The sequence below is a fragment of the Phyllostomus hastatus genome, unplaced genomic scaffold, assembly GCF_019186645.2.
Source record: "Phyllostomus hastatus isolate PE091 unplaced genomic scaffold, TTU_PhHast_1.1 phas_contig_196, whole genome shotgun sequence".
NCBI lineage: Eukaryota > Metazoa > Chordata > Mammalia > Chiroptera > Phyllostomidae > Phyllostomus > Phyllostomus hastatus.
Genome location: NW_025333709.1, coordinates 26,483,058 through 26,508,903, shown reverse-complemented (window position 1 = coordinate 26,508,903; position 25,846 = coordinate 26,483,058). Strand labels below are relative to the sequence as shown.

General features: G+C 40.7%; 1 protein-coding gene across 1 annotated transcript in view; it reads right to left on the bottom strand.

Annotated features, from left to right (window-relative positions):
- Window positions 1–2,241: 2,241 nt before the first annotated feature.
- GRXCR1 (glutaredoxin and cysteine rich domain containing 1) overlaps window positions 2,242–25,846 on the bottom strand; it is a 100,815-nt gene continuing 77,210 nt past the window's right edge. Inside the window, exons 3-4 of the mRNA XM_045834700.1 lie at window positions 10,739–10,804; window positions 2,242–2,421 (exon numbers count right to left, since the gene is read on the bottom strand). Coding sequence (XP_045690656.1) covers window positions 2,242–2,421; window positions 10,739–10,804 — 246 coding nt within the window. The remainder of the gene's footprint in view (window positions 2,422–10,738; window positions 10,805–25,846) is intronic.

Genomic DNA, 25,846 nt, shown 5'->3' with positions numbered 1-25,846 from the left:
AAGAGAATCTCAGAACCATGTTGGAACTCCGAGGAGAAACTCTTCATTAACGCAAGAAACCTTTCTCCCCTTTCTGGACAGAGGAGGCATCCTCTCTCAAACAGCCACAAAGTGTGCCACTGTCTGAGTTCTCTTCATGTTTAATTTCCTCCTCCTGCTCCTCTGGCCTTTGAAGCAACTATTCTATGATTAGTTTTGTCTGTTCTATAGCTTCAGACAGGGTGGAGCAAAAGTTGGTTTACAGTTGTGAGTATACAAAACACAGAATGTATTCTTGTATTATAACTTATTAATCATTGTATTATTTTCCATATGCACAACTGTAAACCTACTTTGCCACACCCTGTATAAATGGAATCATGTAGTACAAATTCTTTTTGTATGGCTCAGTTTATCCACATAATGTTTATGAGATTCATTCATGTGACTGATATAATTAATAGCTTCTTGCTGGTGGGTTTTTTTATGACTAGATGTTGGGCCCTTATGGTACTACATCCCAATTTGCTTATCAGTTCTCCTGTCAGTGGGCATTTGAGATCTTTCCACTTTTTGGCTATTAATGATATAGCTCCCATGAAATTATTCTATCAGGTGTACATATGTTTTTAATTCTCTTGAAGAAACAATGAGGAGTGAAATTGTTGAGTATGCAGTTAGTGTATGCTTACCTTCCTTGAATCTATCAAATGGATCCTAAGTGGCTGTACCACATAACACTCTCACTAGCAGTGTGCATGGTAGAGAAATCTAATGTGTGTGGATTGGATGACAATATTTTAAAGATTTCTGTAGTTCAATTGCACTTTCTTTAAGAGCTTTATTCAGTGCAAACTGGGAAGAGCTCTCAGAGAATAAGCTGGATAAATGTGGGGATAATTTTGTTTCCCTTTGTCTAGGGATTGAATGAATCCCTTCTTGTTTCTTTCTATTTTAGTTGATTTCCAATACATCAAACAGTTTTGTTTTTTCTTTACTGTATTGTTCATGATAGATGTGTTGTTAGTGGCATACTTAGTCTGCCATAAACTGTTCAACTATTACCACACTGACACTCCCCATATTGGATTTCTTACTGTTCCCCAAACATACAGCTCCTCTCTGACCTCCACATACACTATCCTTTACCTGAGGCAGGCCCTCTTCTCTTGGACTAACGAGTTTCCCCTCATGTCTGTTTAAATATCAGTCGCTCACCAGTCTTTCCTTACCATTATCTAGGTTGTTCCTTCTTCTACACATCCCTGGAGCACACTGTTTCATTCAGTGTCTATAGGTTTCAGCCTGCTTATAGTTATTTCATACTTTCTTCCTTCTTAGAGGGCAACCACCAGGAAAGCAGAAAATGTACTATAGACTGTGCCTAGCTGATTAGAAAGAATTTGGTAAATAGTTGTAACTTTTAATAAAACCAAGGATTAAATATTTCGATGATCTTATTACAAATATTGTGAAGGCCATTTATTAAAATTGCAGATAAAGGAAACATCAGAGTACAGATATGTGTACAGTTAGGCATCAGCCAGTAATTACAGCCAAACTTCTCCAGCCACATTGCTGTCATTGCCTACGCTGTGTTCAAACTCTGCAGCTCCCTGCATCCAGCTCTGGCGGACTGTAAGGGTGGCCTTTGGAGCACCTGCTGTGACAACTGCACAGAGCAGCTGCTTGAAAAACAGTCAATACAGGTAAGTCTCCTGGCAGCATTTTTTTATCATCACCAAGAAATCCATCTGGTAACATTAAATATTTATTATTAATATCATCAGCTCCAATACAAAAAAAATTACTAAGAATAAATATGATCATCTTCTTCCCCACTATCCAGAGTGCTCCCCTCCCTTGCAGCTGAAACACAGATAGAAATGAGTTATACGCCTGGAGAGTCGAACTAACTCATCAGTACAATAGAGCATTACAATAGGCACCATTAGACGGACTTTGTCTTTCTTTAGAAAAGCAAACCCGTTTAAGGAGTCCCATTGTGGATGTCTTGGAAGGTGCTGGGGAATTCCAATTAGATACCACGTTCTAGCACAGGGCTTGGCACCTAGAGTTGTTAAAGGAACATTTATTCAATAACTCAAATAACATGGTCACAGTAAAAATTCAAAACAAAGGAAATTATAATAAATGAAGTTTATTGATTAATCCATAAACGTGACCATTTTTTTAAAAAAGTATAAAGCAAATCACTGCCTCAGTTAGTAAAACGAGGCTTTCCCTGGGTGGAAGCTCCGCCTACCCAGCACAGTTCTTACAGCGCTGAAGACCGTTCTCGTTGCACGCCGTACACTTCAGGGCTTTGAAAGAGTCTGTGAAGCAGTTTCGAAACACTGACATCTTGCTCCCATGGCACACGGAGCACGGGTGGAAGCCAAAGCCTCCGCAGGAGGGACACTCATGTGGGTGCTGCACTCTCTGCATAGGGTGGCAGGGGGACAAGAGAGAACGGGACACGTGTTAGCATGAACAACGCAACCAGCCTTTGTGTCGTTCTGTGCTATTGATGGTCGTGAAAATAATATTGGCATAATATAGCTGTGGATTGGAATCACTTATCTATGAATATGTTACTTAGACTCAGGAAAAGCTAGCTGAAGTTTCCTTCATTGCCCCATTGATGGCCACGAACAGTACGAGCTGAATGTATAAAGCTTGGTGCACTTTACTTTGAAGGGCACACACTTAGAGAGAAACTCATCATATAAAAATGCACATATACAGCCTTGGCTGGTGTGGCTCAGTGGATTGAGCGCTGACCTGTGAACCAACGGGTTGCCAGTTCAACTCCACTCAGGGTACATGCCTGGGTTGCGGCTGGGTCTCCAGTCAGGTCTGTGCTAGAGAAAACCACACGCTGATATTCCTCTCCCTCTCTTTCTCCTTCCCTTCCCCTCTCTCTAAAAATAAATTAGTAAAGTCTTTTTTAAATGATTAATTTAATTTAAAAAATACATTTTTACAAACCAAACTATCTAGGAGATAGTAATTTGAATTAAAGGGAAATGCCATAATTTTCTCTCTAGTTTCTCTTAATGATGTTATGTCTTTGTTTATAGAAAAGTATCAATAATAGTGAGTTTAGACTATCAGAATAAGAGCCAATACCAACTGGAGATCCAATGTTGTATTGCACATTTGAATACATTTTGTTTTTAAAAAGCACTTTCAGATGCAGTATATATAGAAACTTCTCTCACCCCTCCCTTCACATACACAGACACCCTGGTATAGCAGCTTACTGAAGCAACTTTTACTTCATTTTATATTTGAAGAAACAGGCATAAAAATATTAAGACATTTACCTAAGTCTGTAAACTTCACACAGTGGCTATCAGCCTTTCTACATCAAGTAACAGTAAAGAATCTTAATAGTAAAATGAAAATAAATAGGCAGTGCATTGAGGATAGTATTTTGAAAATTATCCATACACATTTCTATTTGCTTTTTTTGAGCTGTGACCTTTGCTGGAGTTCACCAGTGGCACCATCAGCTGAGGACAGAATAGGAGCCAGTATGAAATAAAAACAAACAAATAAAAATAACTGAGTTAATATCAAGCTTCTGACTTGCAAGATAGGAATTTGCAGCAATTCTTGAAAATGTATCTTGGAAACAAGAATAATGGCTGAAATAAAGGTGGGAAGTGTGGATCTACACACACACACACACACACACACACACACGGAGAGAGAGAGAGAGAGAGAGAGAGAGAGAGAGAAACCTACCGGGCACACTTATACATACTATAGCTTTTCTCCGGAGAGTCACAACTGCACATATGAAAGTCTCAGAAATATATGACTGAAAGGAACCTGATTAACTTTGTTTAGCTCACTACTTCCCAAGCACAACTATGTGAATCCTTTCCCCCAAAACAAAGGTAATTGTCTCATAATTACTACCTTGTGGAATGTACTTTGGAAAAAGAACATTAAGAACATGGTTGCCTTAAAATGTTTGTATTCCCAGACCACATTTCAGATATGCATTTTCTGTAGGTAGCAAGATTCATATGCAATTACAGTTTGATTTAGCTGTTGTATCAAGATGGCACAAATCCATGTAAGAGCTCATTTTTAGTGGTACAGAGTTACTTTGATGTAATGACTGCCAATTAGAATGACATAGGAAGGAACTTCATCAAGTTTGTAGATATTCAAAGTTCTTCCAAGAAGTTTGAGTGTGTGTAGCAATTCAGTTACTTCATAGGTGGGTTTTTGTCATTTATTTGTCCAAGAATTGGCAAAAAATTGATCAAAAATAGACTAAAATATTGCATGATATTAAAATGTCTAAGGTAGATAGATCCTTGACATTCACTAGACCTATGCCAGAACATTACAAGGTCTGTCTGGCAAAAGTCCAACCATGGTTAGTATAAAGAAAATGGTTTGTACAACATCAATGTAACCTGGCAGCCAAGGAAAGTGGACTGGAATGCATGTGTGTGAACAGTGATGACTTCACTGTGCTAATCTGTGGGATCGGTAGACACCATCGAGTGAGCATATGTGCTGTGTGGCCATCACATTCAAAATGGCTGAGTAGAGCAATGAATCTGCACCAAATTGCTTGTGAAGCTTGACATTCCTTGGCAGAAACTATTCAGATGCTTCAGAAGGCCGCAGCGATGGGCAACTGATGATTGGCAGCTTTATCACAACAACACACCCGCTCATGCATCACAGCCCATGCAGAGGTTTTTTGAGAAACATCAAATTACTTAGGTGACTCAGCCCCCCTGCAGCCCAGATTTGGTGCCCTGCAACTTCTGACTTTTCCCAAAACTAAATCACCTTTGAAAATGAAGAGATTTCAGACCATTAATGAGATTCAGGAAAAATATGGCGGGGGCAGCCGATGGCAGTCAGGAAAACTGTGTGAGGTCCCAAGGTACCTGCTTTGAAGGGGACTGAGATGTCATTGTTCTATATCTTGTATCTTGTTTCTTCTTCAATAAATGTTCCTATTTTTCATATTACATGGCTGGATACTTTCTATATACCTTTCAAAGGTGATTTTGGTTTGGGGAGGAACCAGGAGTCAGAGGGCACCAAATCTGGGCTGTAGGGGATGTTGGGTCACCTGCATTGTTTGATGTTTCACTAAAAAACTGCACAGGACCTGATGCATGAGCAGGCGTGTTGTTGTGATGAAGCTGCCAATCACTAGTTGCCCACAGCTGAGGCCTTTTGAAGCATCCAAATAGTTTCCATGTAGGAATGTTCAAGCTTAACACAAAATTTGATGCAGATTCATTGCTCTACTTGCTCAGTCATTTGGAATGTGATGGCCACACAGTACAAATGCTCAATCAACAGCATCTACCACCCCCTCTGACTAGTACAAATGAAGTCGTCATCACTCATGCATGTGCATTCCAGTCCACTCTCCTTGGTTGCCAGGTTACATCGATTTTGTGCAAACCATTTTCTCCACATTAACCATGGTTGGACTTTTTCCGGACAGACCTTGTATATTAAAAATATTTAATGATGGCCTAGGTCCTTGGAAAGAACCTGCAGGAGTGCAGAACCCAAGATTTCACCCATTGGTGCTGCAGTATGAATGCTTTGGGTTCCAAGTGACATAGCATTGTCAGATTTTGCTACTATAAATAGGGGATGCCCAAATATACTGAGTTTTTAATAGACAACAATTAATATTTCATATAGGTGTGTGCCAAATACCTCATGGGACACACTTCAACTAAAAAAATTATTAATAATTTATCTGAGGTTTAAGTGTAAGAGTGAATCCTATACTTTAAAAGGCAAGCCTTCTAGGAGAGTTATAGGCAGAAAAGAGGAGACGCTTGGGTGTCTGGGGCAACAGATATTCACCAAGTTCACTATCTTAACAACCAGGACACACATGTTTCAGTGTATTCAACAACTAGTACATGTGCACCAGTGCAGACTAGCCAACTATGACTCCTGCTATAACCCAAGACATTCTTGAATAGCATACAGTTTTGCCACAAAATGTTTGTAATGAAAAGCAAAGAACAGCAAAGCTGAAGTGAATGGAAGACTAGGCAGCCTCCTAGCTCACTCACCATGTCACTCACTCCAAACACCAGGCTCGCAGTGCACAGTTCAAACTGGTGCCTCAACAAGAAGAAAATATGTTACAGCATGGACCTGCCACTGACAAAAATGACTTTCAAAGGGCCAAAGTGTCATGCGTTAAATCCGCTGCTGTTTCTTAGTTTACCCACAAGTCAGATCCAGTAAATTTCCTAAAATAAAATTAATATACAAATACTAAAAGCTAAATTGTCCTTTTAAAGAGAACCACAAATGAACCATGGCCATCCTAGAACAATGTTATCAGAATCCATGGCATGCTATTATGACATCTGTCTTTTACTTTAAGGTTGTTGGGAAGATTCAATGAGTTAGTTCAGGAAAAAATGAACAGAATATGCCTGGCACATAGTAACCACTCAATAAAGTTAGTCATTGTTAGCTATTGTTTCCTTACTCCTTATTTGAAGAAATTTTTACTAACTGCTGCCTCAAGCTAAACTGCTTGTGGTCACAAGATACAATTATTTTCTGTAACATTCTTAAAATCATTTTATTTAAATACTTTCTATACATAGTCTTTTGGTTTAAGGTCTTAAGGGAGAGTAAATGTGTTTCAATTCATGTGGGAATTTCGATGTCTTGGAGCACAGTGTTGGGAGGATTATGAGGCCACCTCCATTCCTGAGAAACACTCACTGTTTCAGCCATAAACTTGGAGAGGATGGCTTACATGGCCTGCAGGGTTTGTACCCAATTCTCAGACCAGCCTCATTTTACAAATGAGGAGACAAAGCCTCTGAGTCTGTCTTAAGAGAATGTTCAGGTCACCAGGGAGTTAGAAAGCTGAAACTCGAAGAACTCTCTTCAAGAGCAAACTCCATTGTCTTTTCTCTTTCACAGTAGTTTCAACCTTTATTTACATCCATTTTTCCCAAATAATATATTACATAGGATTCCCAAGTGTAAAACAGTTAAGCAGACACATGCTCAGACTAAAGAAAAAGTGGGGTGGGGGTGGGAGTGGGCCTTGAAGCCCCTAAACTCCCCCAGGACTCCATTAGCCTCCAGGAACCCCTTTCTGTTCTGTCATCCCCTGCAATCTGCTCCATTTGATCTCCTAGTAAAAATAAACAGTTCAGTCACTCCTAGACGTCTCCTGCAAAGGGCACTTGTGTTACACTGGAGCTCTGGTTCCATCCTGAAGAGTTCTTTACAAAGATAAAAAGCTGGCTTATGATAGAAGCTCCTGGGTCCTAAGTCTGGCACTTCCACAGACCGTTTTGCCCTCAGGGCAAAAGGTAAAAGAAGCGAAGGAATTCCCCAAAACTTAGGCAGCAGTCCCATCTTTGAGGAAGGAGGAATAACTAAAGTTAACAATAATCAATATTATTAGCAACAAAACAGACTTCCACTTTCAAAGAAGTCTGCTACTGGACTTTGGCCATCAAGCCACTACGGAATCTAGCAAGCTCTCCGGTGTTCTACTGTGACTTAGTTGAGAACAGCACTCAGTAGAGAATCTGCAGAATATCTCTCCTCTCAATAGTGGTTTGGGTAGAAGCATGCCCCTTTGGTGTACAAGTCCAAAAAAAAATAAAGAGTGAAGAATCATCGTCCTTTCATCTCTCTCTGTTCACATATTCTTGGTGAAGGACTTAAACACATAGATATTCAACAAGGGAGACTTATTCATTCATCCCACAAATATTTTGTGGGGGCCCACTTGCCAGGCGCTAAGGCAATGGGATTACAGCGGTGGACCAGACACTTCCCTTTCTCTTAAACACAGCTTTTAGCTCCGATCTTAGGTCTTTGCATAGGTCCACTCCATACTGCAGTCGTCTGATTGAAGTAACAGGAGCTCCCAAAACTCTAATGAAGTTCCAAGTGGGAAAGGATGCAAGGGTGGATTTCATAAATGATATTTAAATGGATTTCTTTTGTAGCAAAAACTCAAATATAAAGTTTTTGCTGTTACCTAATATAGGAATAGGATGCTAAAATCAATAATCTTCAATGTCTTTTTCAAGATCAGGAAATAAATGCACTTCCTATTCTTTACCTCAGATCATCTAATCTTATTCCAGAAGAGTTGGACAGTCCCTTAAGTATTCTACCAAAGAGGAAGCAATTTATCTGAGTCTCTGTGACACAAACCTTATCACCCAGGTTGCCTGTGATGCAGACTGAATCCATGTAACAAATTTTCAAAGAGTGCACGCTCAACATTTGATCCTCTCTGGATGATTCAGTTTTGTCCATGTATTTTGCTTTGAACTACATTCAATAATTTAGTTCTGCAAATGCTTGCTCAGTGCCTAATAAACCCCTTTCTGTCTGACCAAGCTGCTAACCATAACCATACCTGATAGAGTTTCTAGCATCCTCAATTTGCAGCATTGGGAAAGAAACCACCGAACAAAAGGCAGACACAGAGGGTATTTGTAGCTTATGACACCGAGTGGATAAGCCTAAATGTGAAAGTCTGATTCTTGGACCCAATGGGATATACTGCCATAAACCCACTTAAAAACATGTCCAGATTTCAGAGAGCGGCAGACTGAGCACACGCCTGGCCTCCCCTGTGGGTGGGTGGGCGGTGCTGTGAGGCTGCAGTCTGAGAACAGGCTGTGGCCATTTCCCCACTGAGAGGGGCCGTCATCCAGACCGCGCTTCTCCTGGGAGGCTCAGGACAGGCTCTGACAGCTGCAGCGCCTTGTGCAGACAGCCTGGGCTGTTTCCAGGTCCTCTGTGTGTTGCTGGGCCTCTTACCTCTGTTCTACATGAGCAACAAATAAGCAGTCACCAGCCCCCGGGGAAGAATTAGGCTTTACAAGAAAAAAAGAAGTGCAGAAAATGGACACTATGTTGGCAATCTCACTAGAAATGACAACAAAATGTTTTCTCATATCTTAAAAAAATATAGCAAGGGAAATGCTTGCTTAGATCTCTATGAACTTGGGCTTTAGAATTGTAATCCAGTATCTGCCGCAACAAGGTGTTTGCTAATACACTCTAGGTTCGCTTGCTTTCTCTGTCTGGACACCAACAGGATCAACTACCCATCTTGGTTATTGCTGTTAGAGAACCCTTTTTGACTTCTCTGCTCCTAATCTTTAGCCTTTTTGTTAGTAAAAATCAATACATAAATATAACAATAAATATTTTTACCAAAAATGGTATTGTATTTATTCATTTTTTTACCCAAGCATCCCCTACCTAAAATAATGATATTTTTCCTTTTTTAATTAATTAACTGCTTTTCCTTCTCAAAAACACCTTGGGTGAAAAAGGATTCAACTCAAAAATATTTACTGGGTGTCCATTATTTTCCAGTCCCTGTTCATACAGCAATATAGATGGTATCTAAAAACACAATGCCTGGAGAAAAAATATGAAACAAAATTAGATGTATCTCAATGCATCATTTACATAAATTAAAAATGTACTCAGAAAAAAATAATACACATTAACCAACCTCACTCACTTAAATAAAAAATACATGTTAACCCAAGTTAATGGCTTCATGGGGCTGGAGTAGGGTATAGGTACAACAGGAAAGAAATAGACTCCATCCACATAGATTTTTGAGCTGAAAGGAGTCTTAGACTATCAAGTACACATCATTGTTTGTGCTTGTGGGCATGGGCAGCATGAATAAAACATGATGCCTAAAACCAAGAAGTATATAGTCATTTGGGACATGAATCAAATATCCAAAGAAAAGCAATACAGGAGTCAAAATAATTTGATAAGCACCCAACACAAAGATGGTTACAGGAACTCAGAAGTGGGAGCGATCAGGAATGATTTGGGGGAGAAGCGCTACTGATGGGCCTCTAGGATGGCGGGGGAGAATGAGGAATGGGAAGAACAGCATTCTGGGAAGACAGAACAGCTCGCACAAAGGAATGGTAGTAAGGAGCCACAAAAATTCTTTCTCTCAGCTGAAGTGGAAGGAATGGTAGACAATCAAAAACAAGGTCCGCGAAGGAGACCAGCGTGGGGAGCAGGTAGGGGAATGTACCCCAGATCCCAGGTAGGCAGGCTGCCCAGTCCCCTCGGGGAAGTCCTGGTTCGTGTGTGCTGGCCCAGAATAATGACTAGTGCACCCTTGCACCTCCAAGTATCCCAGTTTGCGTGATAAAATGTTCGATCTTCCTTCCTACAGAGGAAATTGGGTTTAGCAGAGAGGTATTGAGGGCTTTCTGGTTGCATATCGATTTGATACATTGGCTATTTGAAAGAGTATTTCTCTGGTGCTGTAATAATCAGTACAGGAACAAACTTTAAATGTGCACTTTTGTAGAAATACATTTTCTGTAATCTTTAGAAATGATGACCTGGTCCATGAGAAAAAAAGAAAATAATTTTAAGTGAAAAAGTTTAAATGTGCTTCAAGACAAGCATCTGGTTTAAAACACCTCATGACACCATCTCTATGACAGAGAATCAGGCTCTGATAAAGCTGACTAGAAATTTCACCTAATATTTATACCGTGAGGCTGCTAGAAGCTAACACTAAAGTCACTCTAGCTGTAGCAAACTTATCAGCAGGTGCCATCAAACTAAAACTGCCTCATGTATCCTGTTACATATTTGTAAGAACATGGGAAATTTTAATTAGGAAAACTCAGATACAATCAGAATGTGTTTAACATTTTGATTACTAAAAATAAGTTGCCAAAAGCACAATTACCTCAATTTTGGTTAAGAGGTCTTGCAGTTCTCCTGATTCATTCATTGACAAAATTTTCTCAGCACCCTATTAACAAGAGAGGGTCGGGGGAAAGAAAATCAGTTTTGTTAGTATTGGAGAAAACAAAGATCTAGCCAGGAAAACTTAACCTACAAAATATCGAACGTGAAAATTTAACCTGCAAAATATCGAACGTGATTCTTCCCATCAGATCCAAGTAAGCTTACAACCCGGAGGCCAAAGAAGAGAAATTTCTCTTTCCTTTCACGTATTCTCCCATCCAGTAAGGCTTATGGGGGCAAGAGGAGCACTGCTGGGAGGGGGCGAGCGCTGGAAAGCTCACAGCTGTCAGAATAAGTCCAGACAGGAAAGGCTCCAGCACACCCTCGGGAGTCGTTCAGGGAGCCTGAAGCCAGCTCTGCCACTTGGGAAAGGAAGCCTTTGGGCAAATTCCCAGCCTGGGCTGCCCCTGTCCCTGCCCCATCCCAAGCAGCCCTGGAGATGGTCTTCCTTAGAGTCACACATGTACAGAGAACCGTCGTTAAAACAACAAAATGAGTCACCACCGACACTAAGCACATTCTGTGAGGTAGGCACCCAACATCATCTAATTTGATGTAGGTGACTCTATTAATAACAGAAATAGAACCTCAGCGAGTGAGGTTAAAGAAGTTCTATTTTACCCAGAAAGGGAGCAGAGTGCGAGTTTGAACACAGGCAGGGGACTGACTCCAGAACCAATGTTTTTAACTTCCGCAGCTTTACTGTGACCTTGAGAAGGGGGCCAGGGGTGCACTTCCCCACAAACTCACCGTGTTTCTTCTCACTACCAGTTTTCCTTTCCTTTCCTGTGTCTTCTTACATTCTCCCACTCCATTTCCCAACGTATAGTGATAGAGGCAGAAGAAAGAAAACTTGGGGTAATTATTTTTAATCAAAGGCAGAGGCCACATCGGACTCGTTCACATCCTATCCCCAGCACAGAATGTTGAACCCACTTTTGACTAATCAACAAGACCGAGAAAAACATCATCACACAACACATACTTCTGCATGCACACTTCTGCATGCCTATTTGTGCTGGGCAGGGTAGAAAACACAGAGTCACTTCCAAATAAAATGGTCCTAGTTCTTAAGGAGGTTGCAATACACTTTAATGTAAACACAAAAATGAAGTGGCTCATAGGGTAGAATGGAAAATGAGTGCCAAATGAATGGTGCAGAACAGGGGCGAGCTAGGCAACTGCACCAGGAGAAGCAATAGTGTTCTGCTTATTGAGGGTAGAGAAGGATTTCTGAAGGTCGTGGCATTTGGTCTGGACCTTGAAGCTCGGGCAAGGTCCCTAAGATTGGCTAAAGCCAGGGGTGTCCAACCTGCAGACCGCAGGCCGCGTGCAGCTCAGGGTGGCTATGAATGCAGCCCAACACAAAATCATAAATTTACTTAAAACATTATGAGATTTTTTTGTGATTATGTGTTGCAATGTATTTAATGTGTGACCCAAGACAACTTTTCTTCTTCTGGTGTGGCCCAGAGACACCAAAAGTTGCATAGGAGCCTCTCGCTCTGGTTTCACTGCAGTCCAGTTTATCTTATAGAATTCATGACATCATAATCACCATCAGAAACATCACCTTGATATATTAAAAAGCACTGTGAATAAATGCACAGGGCTACAGAGAATATGTGTGGCTTTACAAGGCTGGTAATATTCTTTTATTTGTGGATAATTTTGCCAGGTATATAGATGGGACACCCCTAAAGTGAGAGCAAAGGTAACAAAAGCACCAAAATAAAACATCAAAGTCTAAAACATAGCAATGTCTGGTAATGTTTTACTGTTGCTACGTCTTATTTCTTTTAAGAGTTAGCTAAGCTAAAATGGGAAAAGCCTCTGGGGAATTCGGTACATAAACCAATGCAGTAAGGAAACAATATACGAGTCATTTTTCTTCGATGTAAGAAAATGCACCGCAGTAACTCCAAGCGAAATGAATGTGCCGGGGAAGCTCTCACACATCTGCTCCGCGGCCCCCACCTCAGCAGTCGGCGTGCTTCCGCTAGGTGTTCAGACTGCAGTGCACAGGCCGGAAGAGGACTGTCTCGTTACCCTGAAACGCATGGTACATACTCGGCCTCGGTCCAATAATTCCAGCACCATCATTATCACGGAAGTAGATTTCATGTTTCAGATGAAGTGCAGGCTTTGCCCATTTCAAATAACGCACTTGAGGGCACAAGAACCATTGTTCTTCAAGACAGCCAGGGCGTCTAGGGCACAGGCGGTGTGCCAAGTGCTGAAGGTGGGAGGAACTTTGCTCTGTAACAGAGACCGAGGAGGTCTCACTCTCACATGTTGCTACTCAGCCTGGCCTCCATCCACAACGGTATCTGGCCAGGCCTCAGTGTTTTCCCAGGAAGGAGCCCTCTGGTCCTTGTGTGCCTGCTGAGCATAAATAGTAGCTAAAACCCCCTTTGTATCCCCACGGAGCCCCACGTCCTCACATTCCACCTGACCCTGTCCTTCCTGAACCTCTGTAGGTTTCGGAGTCAGGAGGACCTGAATTCAAGATCTGGCCAGGACTTGCATTGATTAAGTAAAGGCCCTGGGCATGTTCTTTATCCCCTTCAAATTTCAGCGGCTTCATTTTAAAAATCGAGACAATAATTCTTTCTTTGCACTGATGATTAAAAGAGCCAATATCTGTAGTGCACTGAATACATTACTATTACCATTATTTTCAGGATTGTACTAATTTTAGGAAAAAATGATTCGGAATCAACTAAAAATATTCTAGAACTATTTCCATAAGTATCTGGGAAGTCTTGATAAACTATGCCAGGTAGTAGAATAAGTAACTGAATGTGGAGTTATATTTAAAATAACAAACTCACATGTGAAATTCATAGCCAAATACCATCCACAAAAAGATTATTTCCCGAGAATATCAGTACATAAGGAGATACACCTTTTCATGGGTATGAGGGTCTCTTTTAAGGCCAGGCAATAATAGAGACACTTTTGAGGCAGAACTGTGAGAATGAGAGCTCTGGAACATGTAAATGCAGTGCAAGCAGGAGAGACCGAGAGCTACCCTAGTAAGGGTAGCCCCAAGTCTCGTGATGGGAGAAATCTAAATGTTCCCTGAAACTCGCCACTTAGGAGCAGAGAGGGCACCGTCTGATGTCCTCGTGTCCCTGCAGGGTTTGGTACTTTTCATTACCCTTCAGTACATAAAATTAGCTTTATTCTCAAATAGCTCCCACCTTAAAATTCTGAGTAGTGAGTTTGGCATGTGAACAAGCCACTTTACTTTGCAAGTAACAAATATCTCAAAGACAATACAGTTGGCATAACCCTTCTGCTTGTATGAATCCTGAAGAAGAGACTAATACCTTTAAGAAATAGCAAAAAAGGTTAGAAAAGAAATCAGTCCCCTGTTAGAAAAGCTGCCCATCATTTTTGAGCCATGAGGATCCACCATACACCACACTTCATTATACATATGCCCATTCCTCCCCTCCTAGGTCAACACTGCTTTGGATCAGGCAGTCTGCTAAGTGGGAGACATGCAGCGAAAACTAAAAATGGCTACCTGCTTCTGCAGGAATGTAGTCTTTTGGAGGAAATGGACGTTAAACAAAAGATCACATAAATAAATGTAAACTTACAATTGTCATACATACTACAAAAAGGCATTGGCACGAGATGTTGTAAAAGCATATAATAAGGTGAATTTAACCTAAGAAGATTAGGAAAAGCTCTCTCCATAAAGTAATGATGATATCATCTTTACGAAGAATGGTAGTTGACTGAGCACATAGAATAAGGGGAGGAAATTAATTAGGGTGATAAGGTTACCAAGTGTTATATGTACATCACCCTTTGTAATCACCATTTCCTTTCACTCAAAATAAGCAAATCTATGTTTCATGAAACTTTCTGTGACATTCTGCATGATGCCGTGGAAGAAGCCGAAGTAGGAACCCAGGCCACAGTGTAAGCGATCTGTTTTAACAGTAAGTGAGGAAAAGAATAGATTAGTGTAAGCTGGTTTGCATTTAGCACACTCTCCTAGGTTTCTTGGAAGCATTGCTCGGTCGAGGGGTTCCAAACACAGTATCAAAAAACAAAGTAAACAAATACAAACACTCGAATATTTTTTTTTCAAAAATTGTTCGAAGACACACGCTGATGTAGTTCCAAGGTGATCCCCAGGCTCTGGTTCCCACGTGGAGCACCGATGTTTGAAAACCTGACAAATCTGAGACGTCCGGAAGAGCTAGAAATATGTTCCCACTAACCAAAACCAAACACAAACTTTAGTTGTATGCTTCATTTTATTTTTATTTGCATTTATTCACACATCACTTCATGTTACTTAAAAATCAGCCTCCAATGAAAGATCCATACTATGATATAGTAATAAAATAAAATTTGAATAGGCATTCAGGATATAGAAAATGTCCTAAATAAATCTCAAAAATGATAGCTGTGATTGAGCCTTAAGTTTAATTCTGAGCCAGCTCCTTAGTTAAAACAGTTCTTTTTAGCACACAGTAGAACAAAGCAATGTTTTACATAATATTTTAGGTGAACTGGCTGGTATAATAAGTAATGATCTTACTTTTTAATTAACCATAAAAATATAGTCTCCAGATAAATGCCATCACAGAAGTGGCTCTTGAATCAAACATAAGTTTGCATCCCTCTTGCTGGTTTAAACAAGGCTCCATTTCTTTCTCACTTAATTACCTCCCTGAAGGCTATTTCTCTCTACCCTACCCTGCTCATTGGAATGCCTTCTAGTGACAGGGACAAACCCCTAACTCTTGAGCAGTCTATAAAGGCCTTCGTGATCTGGTCACATCAATCTTTCCAGCCCAGTCGTTTCAGATCATACGCTCTGGACACCCTGAGTTCTTCTCTTTCTCCCGGTCCTCCAATGAGATAATGTGCCTTCGCACATACATGCTTCATCCTTTGCCCAAGGTTTCTTGTATCTGCCCTACTACCTTCTGCAAAAACCCTACAAATGCTTCAAACCCAGTGGTAATGTTGCCTACCTTCTCAATGAAGCTTCTTTGGTTTTCCCAGACAAAAAAACAGTTGTTCCCCAGATCACACTCTCCCCACTGCACAGGGAACACAGTGCGGAGAACAGGGACTACACCACAGACACTCAGTAAGTATTTGCTGTGCTTATATCTTCAGCCTTTTTTGTGATAAATGCAGCACTGAATCCCAAAGGGCTGTTTCTTATCATGACTGCTGATTTAAAAGGGGAAAACAAACGAGGGTATGAATCAAAAGCACCTCAGTAGAGGGAGTTTCACAAAGGGACCAAGCTGATGTGGTTTGATGATAGAATGCCCGGTGTGAGAGGACTGAAAGGGATGAACTCTGTGCCAATGATCTCTCCTAGCCATCACTTCTCGCTGCTGAGCACTTGATGAGACATGCAGAGCAAACCACTGGAGGCTGTGCTCTCTGGTGCAGACCAGGAGGCTAGGACCATCCAGTGTGGCTGCCAGGGAAGCCTTCTGCTGCATAATCATGAGAGCAGATGGCAGGGCTGGCATTCAGAAGCTCACCCAGTACCTAGCACGGTGCCTGCCAAAGGGTGTGGCCAGTAAATGTGTGTTGCTGTGGTTGCCATGCCCACCAGGATGGGAGGTCACCTCAGCCTCAGGACTGGCCGCTTGTGTCCTGCTGACAAAGCAGAACCTGCTTCAGCAATCGGTTCTGGATCTTTTCCAGGACACGAACATACTCTGTGGAGGCTCTGAGGTTCTGCACCAAACACTTGGGTGTGAAACATGCTCAAAACACTTGGGTGTAGCAGTATCTCAAAAGGCACAGCAAAAGCTCCATGAATGATCTCATTGGAAAGAGCACAGCTTTCCTGTGTCTCTGGCAGGAAGAATTAACTGTGAAATTAGCTAAACCAGTTGAGTTGGTTTGCACAGTTGCACAAGGCAGCCCTTCGGGGGTTAGGAAACATGTCTGCTGAAGAAAGTGACTTCCATCGTCTAAAATTAGTGCTGAGCCACTTTCTGCAGTGTAGCTGTGAAGAGTGATTTCCCATAGAAGCCAATCTTGATGTTTATAATAAAATAAAAAAGAAGTATCATCAAAATAGGCGATCATAGGGATGTATTATTTTCTTCTCTATGGCAGAAGGCCATCTCTTCTGTTTCTTTAAGATGGATATCAAATTATATGAAAAGTGACATCAAGTCGTCAGGTTAATAAGTGCATATAGTTTGGGGGGCTGAGCTAGAAGAAGCCAGAAGGCTATTCTATTTAATAGATTTAAGATTGCTGTCAACTGTGTCGTAAATTCTCTTTGCATTAACTCATTTTTTGATTGAAGTGATTAAGCTCATCAAAGGCTCTTTGAATAAGACTCTGGATTCAATTAGAACTTAACTTGGACAAGTAACATCAACTCTTTTAAGACTCAGTTTCCTGGTTTGGAAATCGGGTACAAATGTTTATAGTGTTGCAAAAATTACAAGAGATGATGTATGAGTCTGGAACATGGCATGACATAATAGGAATTCAATAAATAATAGCTGTGTGTGTTATTATTACTACCAAACCCCTGAGAGCACTTGTAACTAAGAATCAATGTTGAACATGTGAAATTTGGTCCACAAACATCTAGAGTCAATAACTTATAAAAGATAAGTGGATATTTACAAGAGTTTACATTGTCGCTGGATATCACCATAAAGTGATAAAGAATATAGTGAAAAAGCCCTGGCTGGCGTAGCTCAGTGGATTGAGTGTGGGCTGCGAACCAAAGTGTCGCAGGTTCGATTCCCAGCCAGGGCACATGCCTGGGTTGCAGGCCACAGTCCCCAGCAACCGCACATTGATGTTTCTCTCTCTCTCTCTCTCTCTTTCTCCCTCCCTTCCCTCTCTAAAAATAAATAAATAAATCTTTTTTTAAAAGAATATAGTAAAAAAGAGGGGGGCTTCACTCAAAATACTGGCATGACTCTATTTGTGACTTTTTAAAAAGAAACATTGCTATAGAATTTGAGGACTTTCTAGACCATAACACTTGTCAGCTAAGTTGTAGAGTAGCTAAAGTATTTTTTTATTATGGGAGATTTAACTAGCTTTTAGCCAGTGCTCTCTGAAGAGTGAAAAACTGAGGACAGTCAGTGATTTTTCAATCACTGAAGAAATCATTTATTGGCTGAAGAAAATTGAGTGGATTGTTTCTCTGGGAAAATGTGGATGTGTAATCACTGAGCAGGAAGACTATTTGAGTAAGAATCAAGTGATGAGAGTAATTGAGATATATAAGTATTTGATCAAAATGTCCATTAAAATTTTGTTCCTAGGAGGAAGCTGCAACTTGAATGGGCCTGGGTCCCAGCTGGTGTCGAGGAATGTTCGGGCACTGGCAGGTTCCTAAAGATTCATCACTGCAGCTTATACAGGCAATACCAATGACTCCATCTTGCATGTTACTATCTTAGCAAAATTACCAAAGATTGAAGACACCTCCACCCCACCCCAGTTGCCACCTAGAAAGGCTTCTCTGCAGTGTACTGAAGTTCAATATCATGGATTGAAACAGATATCCCATTTTTATAAGGTACTATAACACCAACAAGTCTAACAGTGGATCTTTTTAAAATCATGACAATAGCCTAATGCATCTTTCAGGATCCCAGCAGAAAACAGATGGCATTTACTATTACGGCATTTATTATTATTTGTTGGATGGGCCTCATGAAGGGCCCATTACAGAAGTGGGGACAACGTTAAGTGCACCGACGGGCTTGGAGAGGCTCCCAGGGGATGACAACAATAGCAAGCTGTTACTATCCCTGGGTCTCACATTCATGGGAAAGGTAGTATATTCCAGAACCTCACAGAAAATGTAGCCATGGGAATGCAGCTGAGGGAAACACAGGGTCTGCCAAAACTGCACCCCAGCATGATGGGAGCAGAGGAAATAAACACCTCGACCTCTGTATCCTGCCTCACTCAGATGTCCAGCCCTATCCTCCCTCTGAATGAACTCATGGGGAAAGAACTAGATATCACAGGGCAAAGGTGTCTGTGTGATGCTGGAGTAGAGGCTGCCTCCCTGAGGCTCAGCAGGGGAGCTTCAGTCTCCAGCAAGCTGGAGCAGGGGAGAGAATGGATCTGGAGGGGGAAACAGAAAGTAACCCGCAAGGCCCAGATAATCCCTTCCTATCGGTGTTGACCCTTGATGGAATCCATTTTTTATGTGTCTTCAGAACAAGAGAATAAGGATGATGAGAATCTTCCCATAATCCTGAAGTGAAGGAAGGTGAATTATGTGGGTACCAAGGGACACTGGGTTGCCTATAGGGCTGGGGTTAAAATCGTGGGTGCGGCCATGCATTGAGTCCTATCTCTGCTGCTTATTTAGAGTGTGAGCTGGAGCAAGTTACTTTACATCTCAAGACCTGTTTTCTCAGCTATGAAATGAGAAGAAAAATACCTTTAACATGTGGAGTGGTAAGAAATACATGACATAATGCATATTATGTGTTTAGCATAGTGCCAGGCCCTGGTAACATTATGTGTTTAGCATAGGGCCTTGGTAACCAGAATAATATTTATTTATTCTTGTTGTTACTTTCAGCAGATGAATAGAAGTAATGGATGTTCCACTGAGCCTAATTCCAAATATCCTTTCTGAAGGATTCATTGTCAACTGTTTGTTTTGTTTTGTTTTTTAAATAACCATAGTGATCTTCTCTTGTTAAGACTGTCCTACCTCTATTAACAGTGTGTAGAGAATCCTAATTACCCCTGCCCACTGTCACTGTCCATTCTCCATTCTCCTTTTTAGTTAGGAAATCCTCTGAAATTTATTTGGGCAGAGCATATAGTGAAAGAGTCTTTTCCCAGCATCCACATGGTTGGATATAGCCATGTGATGAACAGCTTGTCAGTGAGATAGGAAAGAAGTACTGCATAGAGCTTCCAGGACATCCTCTTGAGAGTGAGGTGGTCCTCCCATACTTACTCTTTGTACCTTGTGACAAGCTGGAAAGATGGGATGGAGTAGGGCCGTTTTTAACCATGAGGTGAGGACTCACTGCAAAAGGGAGGTACAACGAGCTGAAACATGAACTCGTGGAGCATAGACATCTGTACCTCTGCACCACTGCAACTTATTTGAGAGACAAATACCTAGCTGGTCTGGACCAGGAGCTTCTGACTCACGTAGATGATAGCTGGATACAAAAACAGTTATAGATATACAGATATATGTATATGTATATATGTAAGCATGCATAGATGGATAAATAGATGACAAATAGATAGATAATAGATGATAGATAGATAGATAGATAGATAGATAGATAGATAGATAGATAGATAGATTTAGGAAAAAAGAGAAAGAGAAAATGAAGACGACATTAGCTAGAGCAAGTTGGAGGCCAGCACAAACTCTTGGACACTGCCCAAATTTAAGATCTTTTTTAACTAAAACACTTTAGAAAATAAGTAAAACAGGGTGGCCATAATAACAGAGAGATTTAGAAATGTTAAGACCCTTCTCCTCCACCCCTTCAAGAACTCTCCCTATCAGAACTCTCTCCTGCTTGAAGAAGCATATTGAGGAGCTAATTGTTCAGGCAAGTCCAGGGAGCGTGAGTAAACTTGGGTCTCTGCGGATGGAATGGGAACAAAACCTGGTATTCCTGTAACATCCCCTTTGTTCCAGCCTCTGTGGCCTCCAAGAAAACAAGCTTGGGATTTTCTTAGAGTTACGAGGCTTCCTTAATTCATCTCTTAAGGACATTGGCCATTTCAGTGAGTAAGGCAATACCAGAAGGATTTTTTAAAATTATATATACACATTTTTTATTGTTACGGAAGAGTATGTTAGAGTACTCAACAAAAGATTTTCAGGTACAAGTTTATACAATATCAGGGGATAATTCTGGGAGAGGGGAAGGAATAAATATACAAGTGCAAACTGGAAACGAAATGCTGCACAAGTTCTGATGTAAAGAGGCCAGTTCTGAAGGGATGTGGGAGAAGCAGGGTGAGCACTGAGGAAGCAGCAAACTGTAAGAAGTTAATGAGCGCCTGCCAGTAGCCACGTGCTCTGTGAGCCTCACTCACTCAGTCTCCGCAGCATCTCTGCAAGTTGTCTTTGAAAACCCACAGTTTTGCCAAGAGAAACTGAGACTCAAAGAGATTATAAAAGCATCAGTGCCACAAGAGCGCATGTTCAAGAGCATCACACAGCTGACACTGGCAGCATCCAGATGCGATCTCCATCTACCTAGACCCCAGCATGTGCTTTTCTTCACTGAACTATGCTTTTTCATTTACAAATACATTGAAATGATATTTACTTCTAAGGAATACTAGTAGGTTAAAGCGTGATACACACTTTAAGCCACAATTCATTATAAAACATAGAAAGTGTTTTAATAAATGATATCCGCAACTACTATTAAAATTACTTTTATTATTATACTCAAACACCATGATAGTCATGTATTATAAATGGTACCTAATGTTCAGTTATGGTAGATGATAAAGAACATAGATTTTAGATCTTGTCATTTCTTACCACTCAAAGACCATTTCAACATTTCATTTAGACAAACAGTACAGAAAAACTTCTGTTGTGAAGTTTGATCTGCGTGTCTCCTGCCAGAAGCAAATGGATGGAAATATAGATCATTTGTTAAAGGATGTAGGCAGGTCTGTTTCAGGGAATTCAAAGAGTAAATATATAAACCCCTTATCCAAAGGATGGGCAAATAAAATGTTATCCTTGAAAGGATCATTTATCTGACCAACCACTTAATAAGGCAAAGCATAATAATAGATAAAAGATGATATATTAAACACTAATATGGTGAAATAAATGGAAAGAAATGAAAGCCTACTCAAGGCAGTAAAAAGTAAGATAAAAAAGTAGACTCACTGAATAAGAAGAAGTTTATTATAATCAATGAAAACTAGATTAAGCGAATAAAATCTAGGAAAAAGATATTAGTGAACTATTATAGTATACGGAGAGTCACAGCAGACTAAGAAAATTAAGAGACCCCTTGACATATTTGTTTCCATAAAACAAAATGGAAAAAAGGTATTTGAAAATACAAAATTAAGCAGTTAAGATATTATGAGGTATGAGAATAAAAGCCAAAGAATTTTATTCGCATACATAAATGAGGCAGCTTCTAAGACCCTAACATAAACCCACACATGGAAACTTACCCAAGTTCTTAAATCCGAAGCACTTAGTTTCTAAACTACTAATGGCAGTTACTCAAACCAACATTCCAGCAGTTGAACTTGACACCTCACTTTTCATCACCCGACATCCAAATCCATCATTAAGTCCTGCTGATTCACCAGCAATGTTTATTTATTTCCATCCATTTGTCATCACCTTACTGCTAACATCTTACTCCAGGGGTCCACCATTCCCCTGGTTTTATTCCTGCTTGCCACCAATACCTTCTCCATGCAGAGATGGAATGATCTACGTGGTCAAAATGGTCATGTCACTTGCCATTCCCCATAGAAAACATTGGACACCGTTGCCTTCCGTTTGTAACCGAAGCCAGACTTCTTGCCGTGATTCACAGGATCCTGTGAAGCCTGGCCCTGCCTAGCGCTCTAACCTACCTCACATGCTCCCCTCCGTCTCAAGCTCACGAACTACTTCTTCTCGAGCTTTCTTTCCATTTTCTTTCAGCTCCTAGAAGGTGCCGGGTCTTCCTGCCTTACAGCATCAGCACATACTCAAATGTACGAAATCTCTACATTAAGAGTTCCCAGCTTCCAGGATCTCTTTTTCCCCCCAAGGATCTCTTTACAGTGGTTTCATTATAACGTTCCAAGTCTTAGCTTCAAGTCTCAGATTCTTAAGCAGGCTTTCTCCCATCACCCAAGTTAATTAGTTTTTTTTCCTAATTACTCTCAATCCCAGATCCTGTTAACCTCACAACAATTTTCAATCTGTAATTTAGTAACTATTTATTTACCTGTGCTCCCACCCCAGTCAGTAGAATGTAAGCTCCATGAGAGCAGAGACAACAGCTATTGAATTCAACACTGTTTAATTCAAAACTGTCAGCAAGCATGGGGCCAGAGTCATATTAGTTGCTTGTAACTATCTGCTTAATGAAAGGCCACACTATGGGTTTTTTTCCCAAAGCTTTGGTCTTCCTCATGGACACGAATCCTCAAGATTCAGAACCGAGGAGCAGAAAGCAGGATGCTCGGTCTCCAAGCCCTTCCCCATACCTGGCATCTCACTCCACCAGGTGTCTCGCCTACGTTAGATATTAGTGTGAGGGTAACTCAGTACAAGGTGTGATTCTGTGGCTTGGCTCCTTGATGCCAGTGGTTTGGAACCTGGCCACAGCCTTCCTTCCTGTGGTGGCTCTTTGTTCTTGAATAAACATGAGGTTGAACAACACGACATTCTCATCATTGCCAAAGATGATCAGACTTTGAAGTTTGTTGTTCCACTTCATAAATACACACAAGAAAGCATAGAATTAAAGCCAAAGAATTTGCTACAAATTATGAAATGCATTCAACCTGTCTCTCAAAGGCTACCACAGCATACAGGCATGCTCTTCAAGTAAAGACGTGAGAAAACACCTCCTAAACTAAACCCTGCTTCCATACAGGTCTTGCCTGCATCAGGCCATAAGTATCAGCACCCCATTTTTCTATGAGATCAAAACAAACAGTCATCTCCTTGCCCCTGGATTTTTTTAAGCATAGCAAAAGAGGATAAGAAGCAGGAAAAGCTTACCTTCGGTTCATTTAGCCCAACATTAGGGGACAAATCAGCTAAAATATAAGAAGGCGATCACACCCACGTCCAAACAATCACAAGCAAGACATCAGAAGCTTCCAGTGAGGTACGTATGTACACTGCTGAGCTCTTAAATTTTGAAGAGTATATACAAATAGATTTTCCTCTGAAAATACTCCACGTAGATCCAGATGCATTTCCTCACCGTGTGGAACAAATGACTGCCACTGATTTTTTAATTCAGTGTTTAAAAATCCATACTTTCCAAGAGTCAAAGACTCAATTAAAAAAGTGAGCCTGCCCCATTGCAAAGTCTAGCAGCAAGCATCACGCCAAGCTAGACCATCCATGAGCCTCAGCCCCAGTGCAAAGTGAAGCCCAAACTAACTAAATAAATAACACAACTGGATTTAGGACAAGCAAATGAAGCAAAGCAGAGACTCACTATAAATGGTACATTGTGACTAAGGAAGAAAAGATTTCCTATAGTGCAAAGGCATCACATAATCTCTGAGAAATAGGTAAGAATCAAACTAAAAGAGGGAAATACCTATAGCTATGCATATTGTCACTAGCATACGGCTGGAAAAACTATGAATTGGTAACATAGCTCTCACCACCTCCACCCATATGTTTTGTTAATAACAGAGTAGGCTCATACATCACAGCAGGTAACAAAAGGTACATGAAGTAGAAACTAAACTCCAACGACCACCTAATGTCAAACCATCTCAGGAATTCAGTGAGCTTGTTGCTCTTGAGCCAACGGCATGCTTCAAGTTGGTTACCATGTATACTTCTAGGGAGTTGTTAGTGAATTAAAGCTGTTTCCTTAATTCGGTGTATGATGGACTTTATATGAGTTTTTAAAGAGTCCTGATAGTTGCCCAGGCAAGACATCTTTAAGGGAAAAAGCTGTTTGGTGAAAGTGCCCTGATTTGGAGGTATCCAAACCTCCAAGAGGAGGTATCCCTTGAGGGGAAAAGTAAGCCCAAGGATGGGGCAGGAATAGGAGCCCAGAGGCAGCCCAGGAGAATGGCCTCGCTGCCCTGTAAGGAGACAGAGATTCTTGGGTTTCGCTTTCCAAGGAAGGGGAGAGGACGGAAGACAGTAGGGGGTGAGGGTGATATTTTTAGACAGTATGTCATTTTACCATCTTTTATAATTGCAGTCTTGGGGAGAAATCACAGAGCTAACTTCAAAACACCATAATTAAGGATGACAGCTACCCACAATAAATCTAAACTTGTAGGATTTCTGTTTGTGCTGTATAAATTCACAACAAAATGAATATTTGACCACTTTTAAAGCAAAAATAAAAATTGGTCACAGGGAAATCTGTTATTTTGCTAGAACTACAAATGCATTTTCAAAATACACAGATTATCAGTCAAGATTTCTTCATGGTACAAACCAAAGGGCCCACACATCAATGAGCACGAGTCAGGAAAACTACGATGATTTATTCTCCATGTAGCTTCAGGTCAAAGTTAAAGATGACTTATTAGGGTCATAAAATAGCACTGGGTATAGTAAATCCATGTCTTTGCTTTGTTCGCTGTCATTTCATAACCAAAGCTACTTCTACCCTGACATAATGTGTATTTTTAATCAGTGCTAGCCGCAGCAGAGCAAACCGCAAGTCACGGGGACACTGACAGTAGTTCCATGAGTGTTAGGGACCGGTTTCTGTGGCATTGCACAAAAGCAGGATTTATAAATAAAATTAAATTTCCACTTCACTTCCATTATAATTTTGCCTCTAATGAAATCATTTTTATACTAAATTATATCTTAAAAACATACTTGAAAAAATATATAAATTTTTCTCCATGTTTCTAAAGAAATAATGACAGTCTGGAAAAATACCTCTCTTTATTGATTAAATGCTGCTTATGGTATAGTAGGATAATGAAGAAATCTGGATGCTTCAGGGTGTTTATGTTCAAGGTATTCTCCTTTAAGATTAAACAGTCGTGGGTAAAGCCCAGTTTGGCCCGGCATCAGCCATGGGCAAGTATGCCATAGTTCTGCTTTAAACAGCCTCTATGCCCTCAGATTCAATGAGACTATCCTGAGCTGGTGGAGTGGATCCCCCCAATTCTTTGATGATAAAACCGCTTACTCTGCACATCACCTTAGAAGGGGAGAACCATGAAACATTTAAAATACAATTCTCCAATTTTCTGATTCATTGTATTGGACTAAAGTGTGTCACGGTACATATATACTTCATGTTTTTTAAGGCAGCAAATGTATGGGCACTTTAGTAAGATTTGCACCCTATGTAGCTTTCCTCAG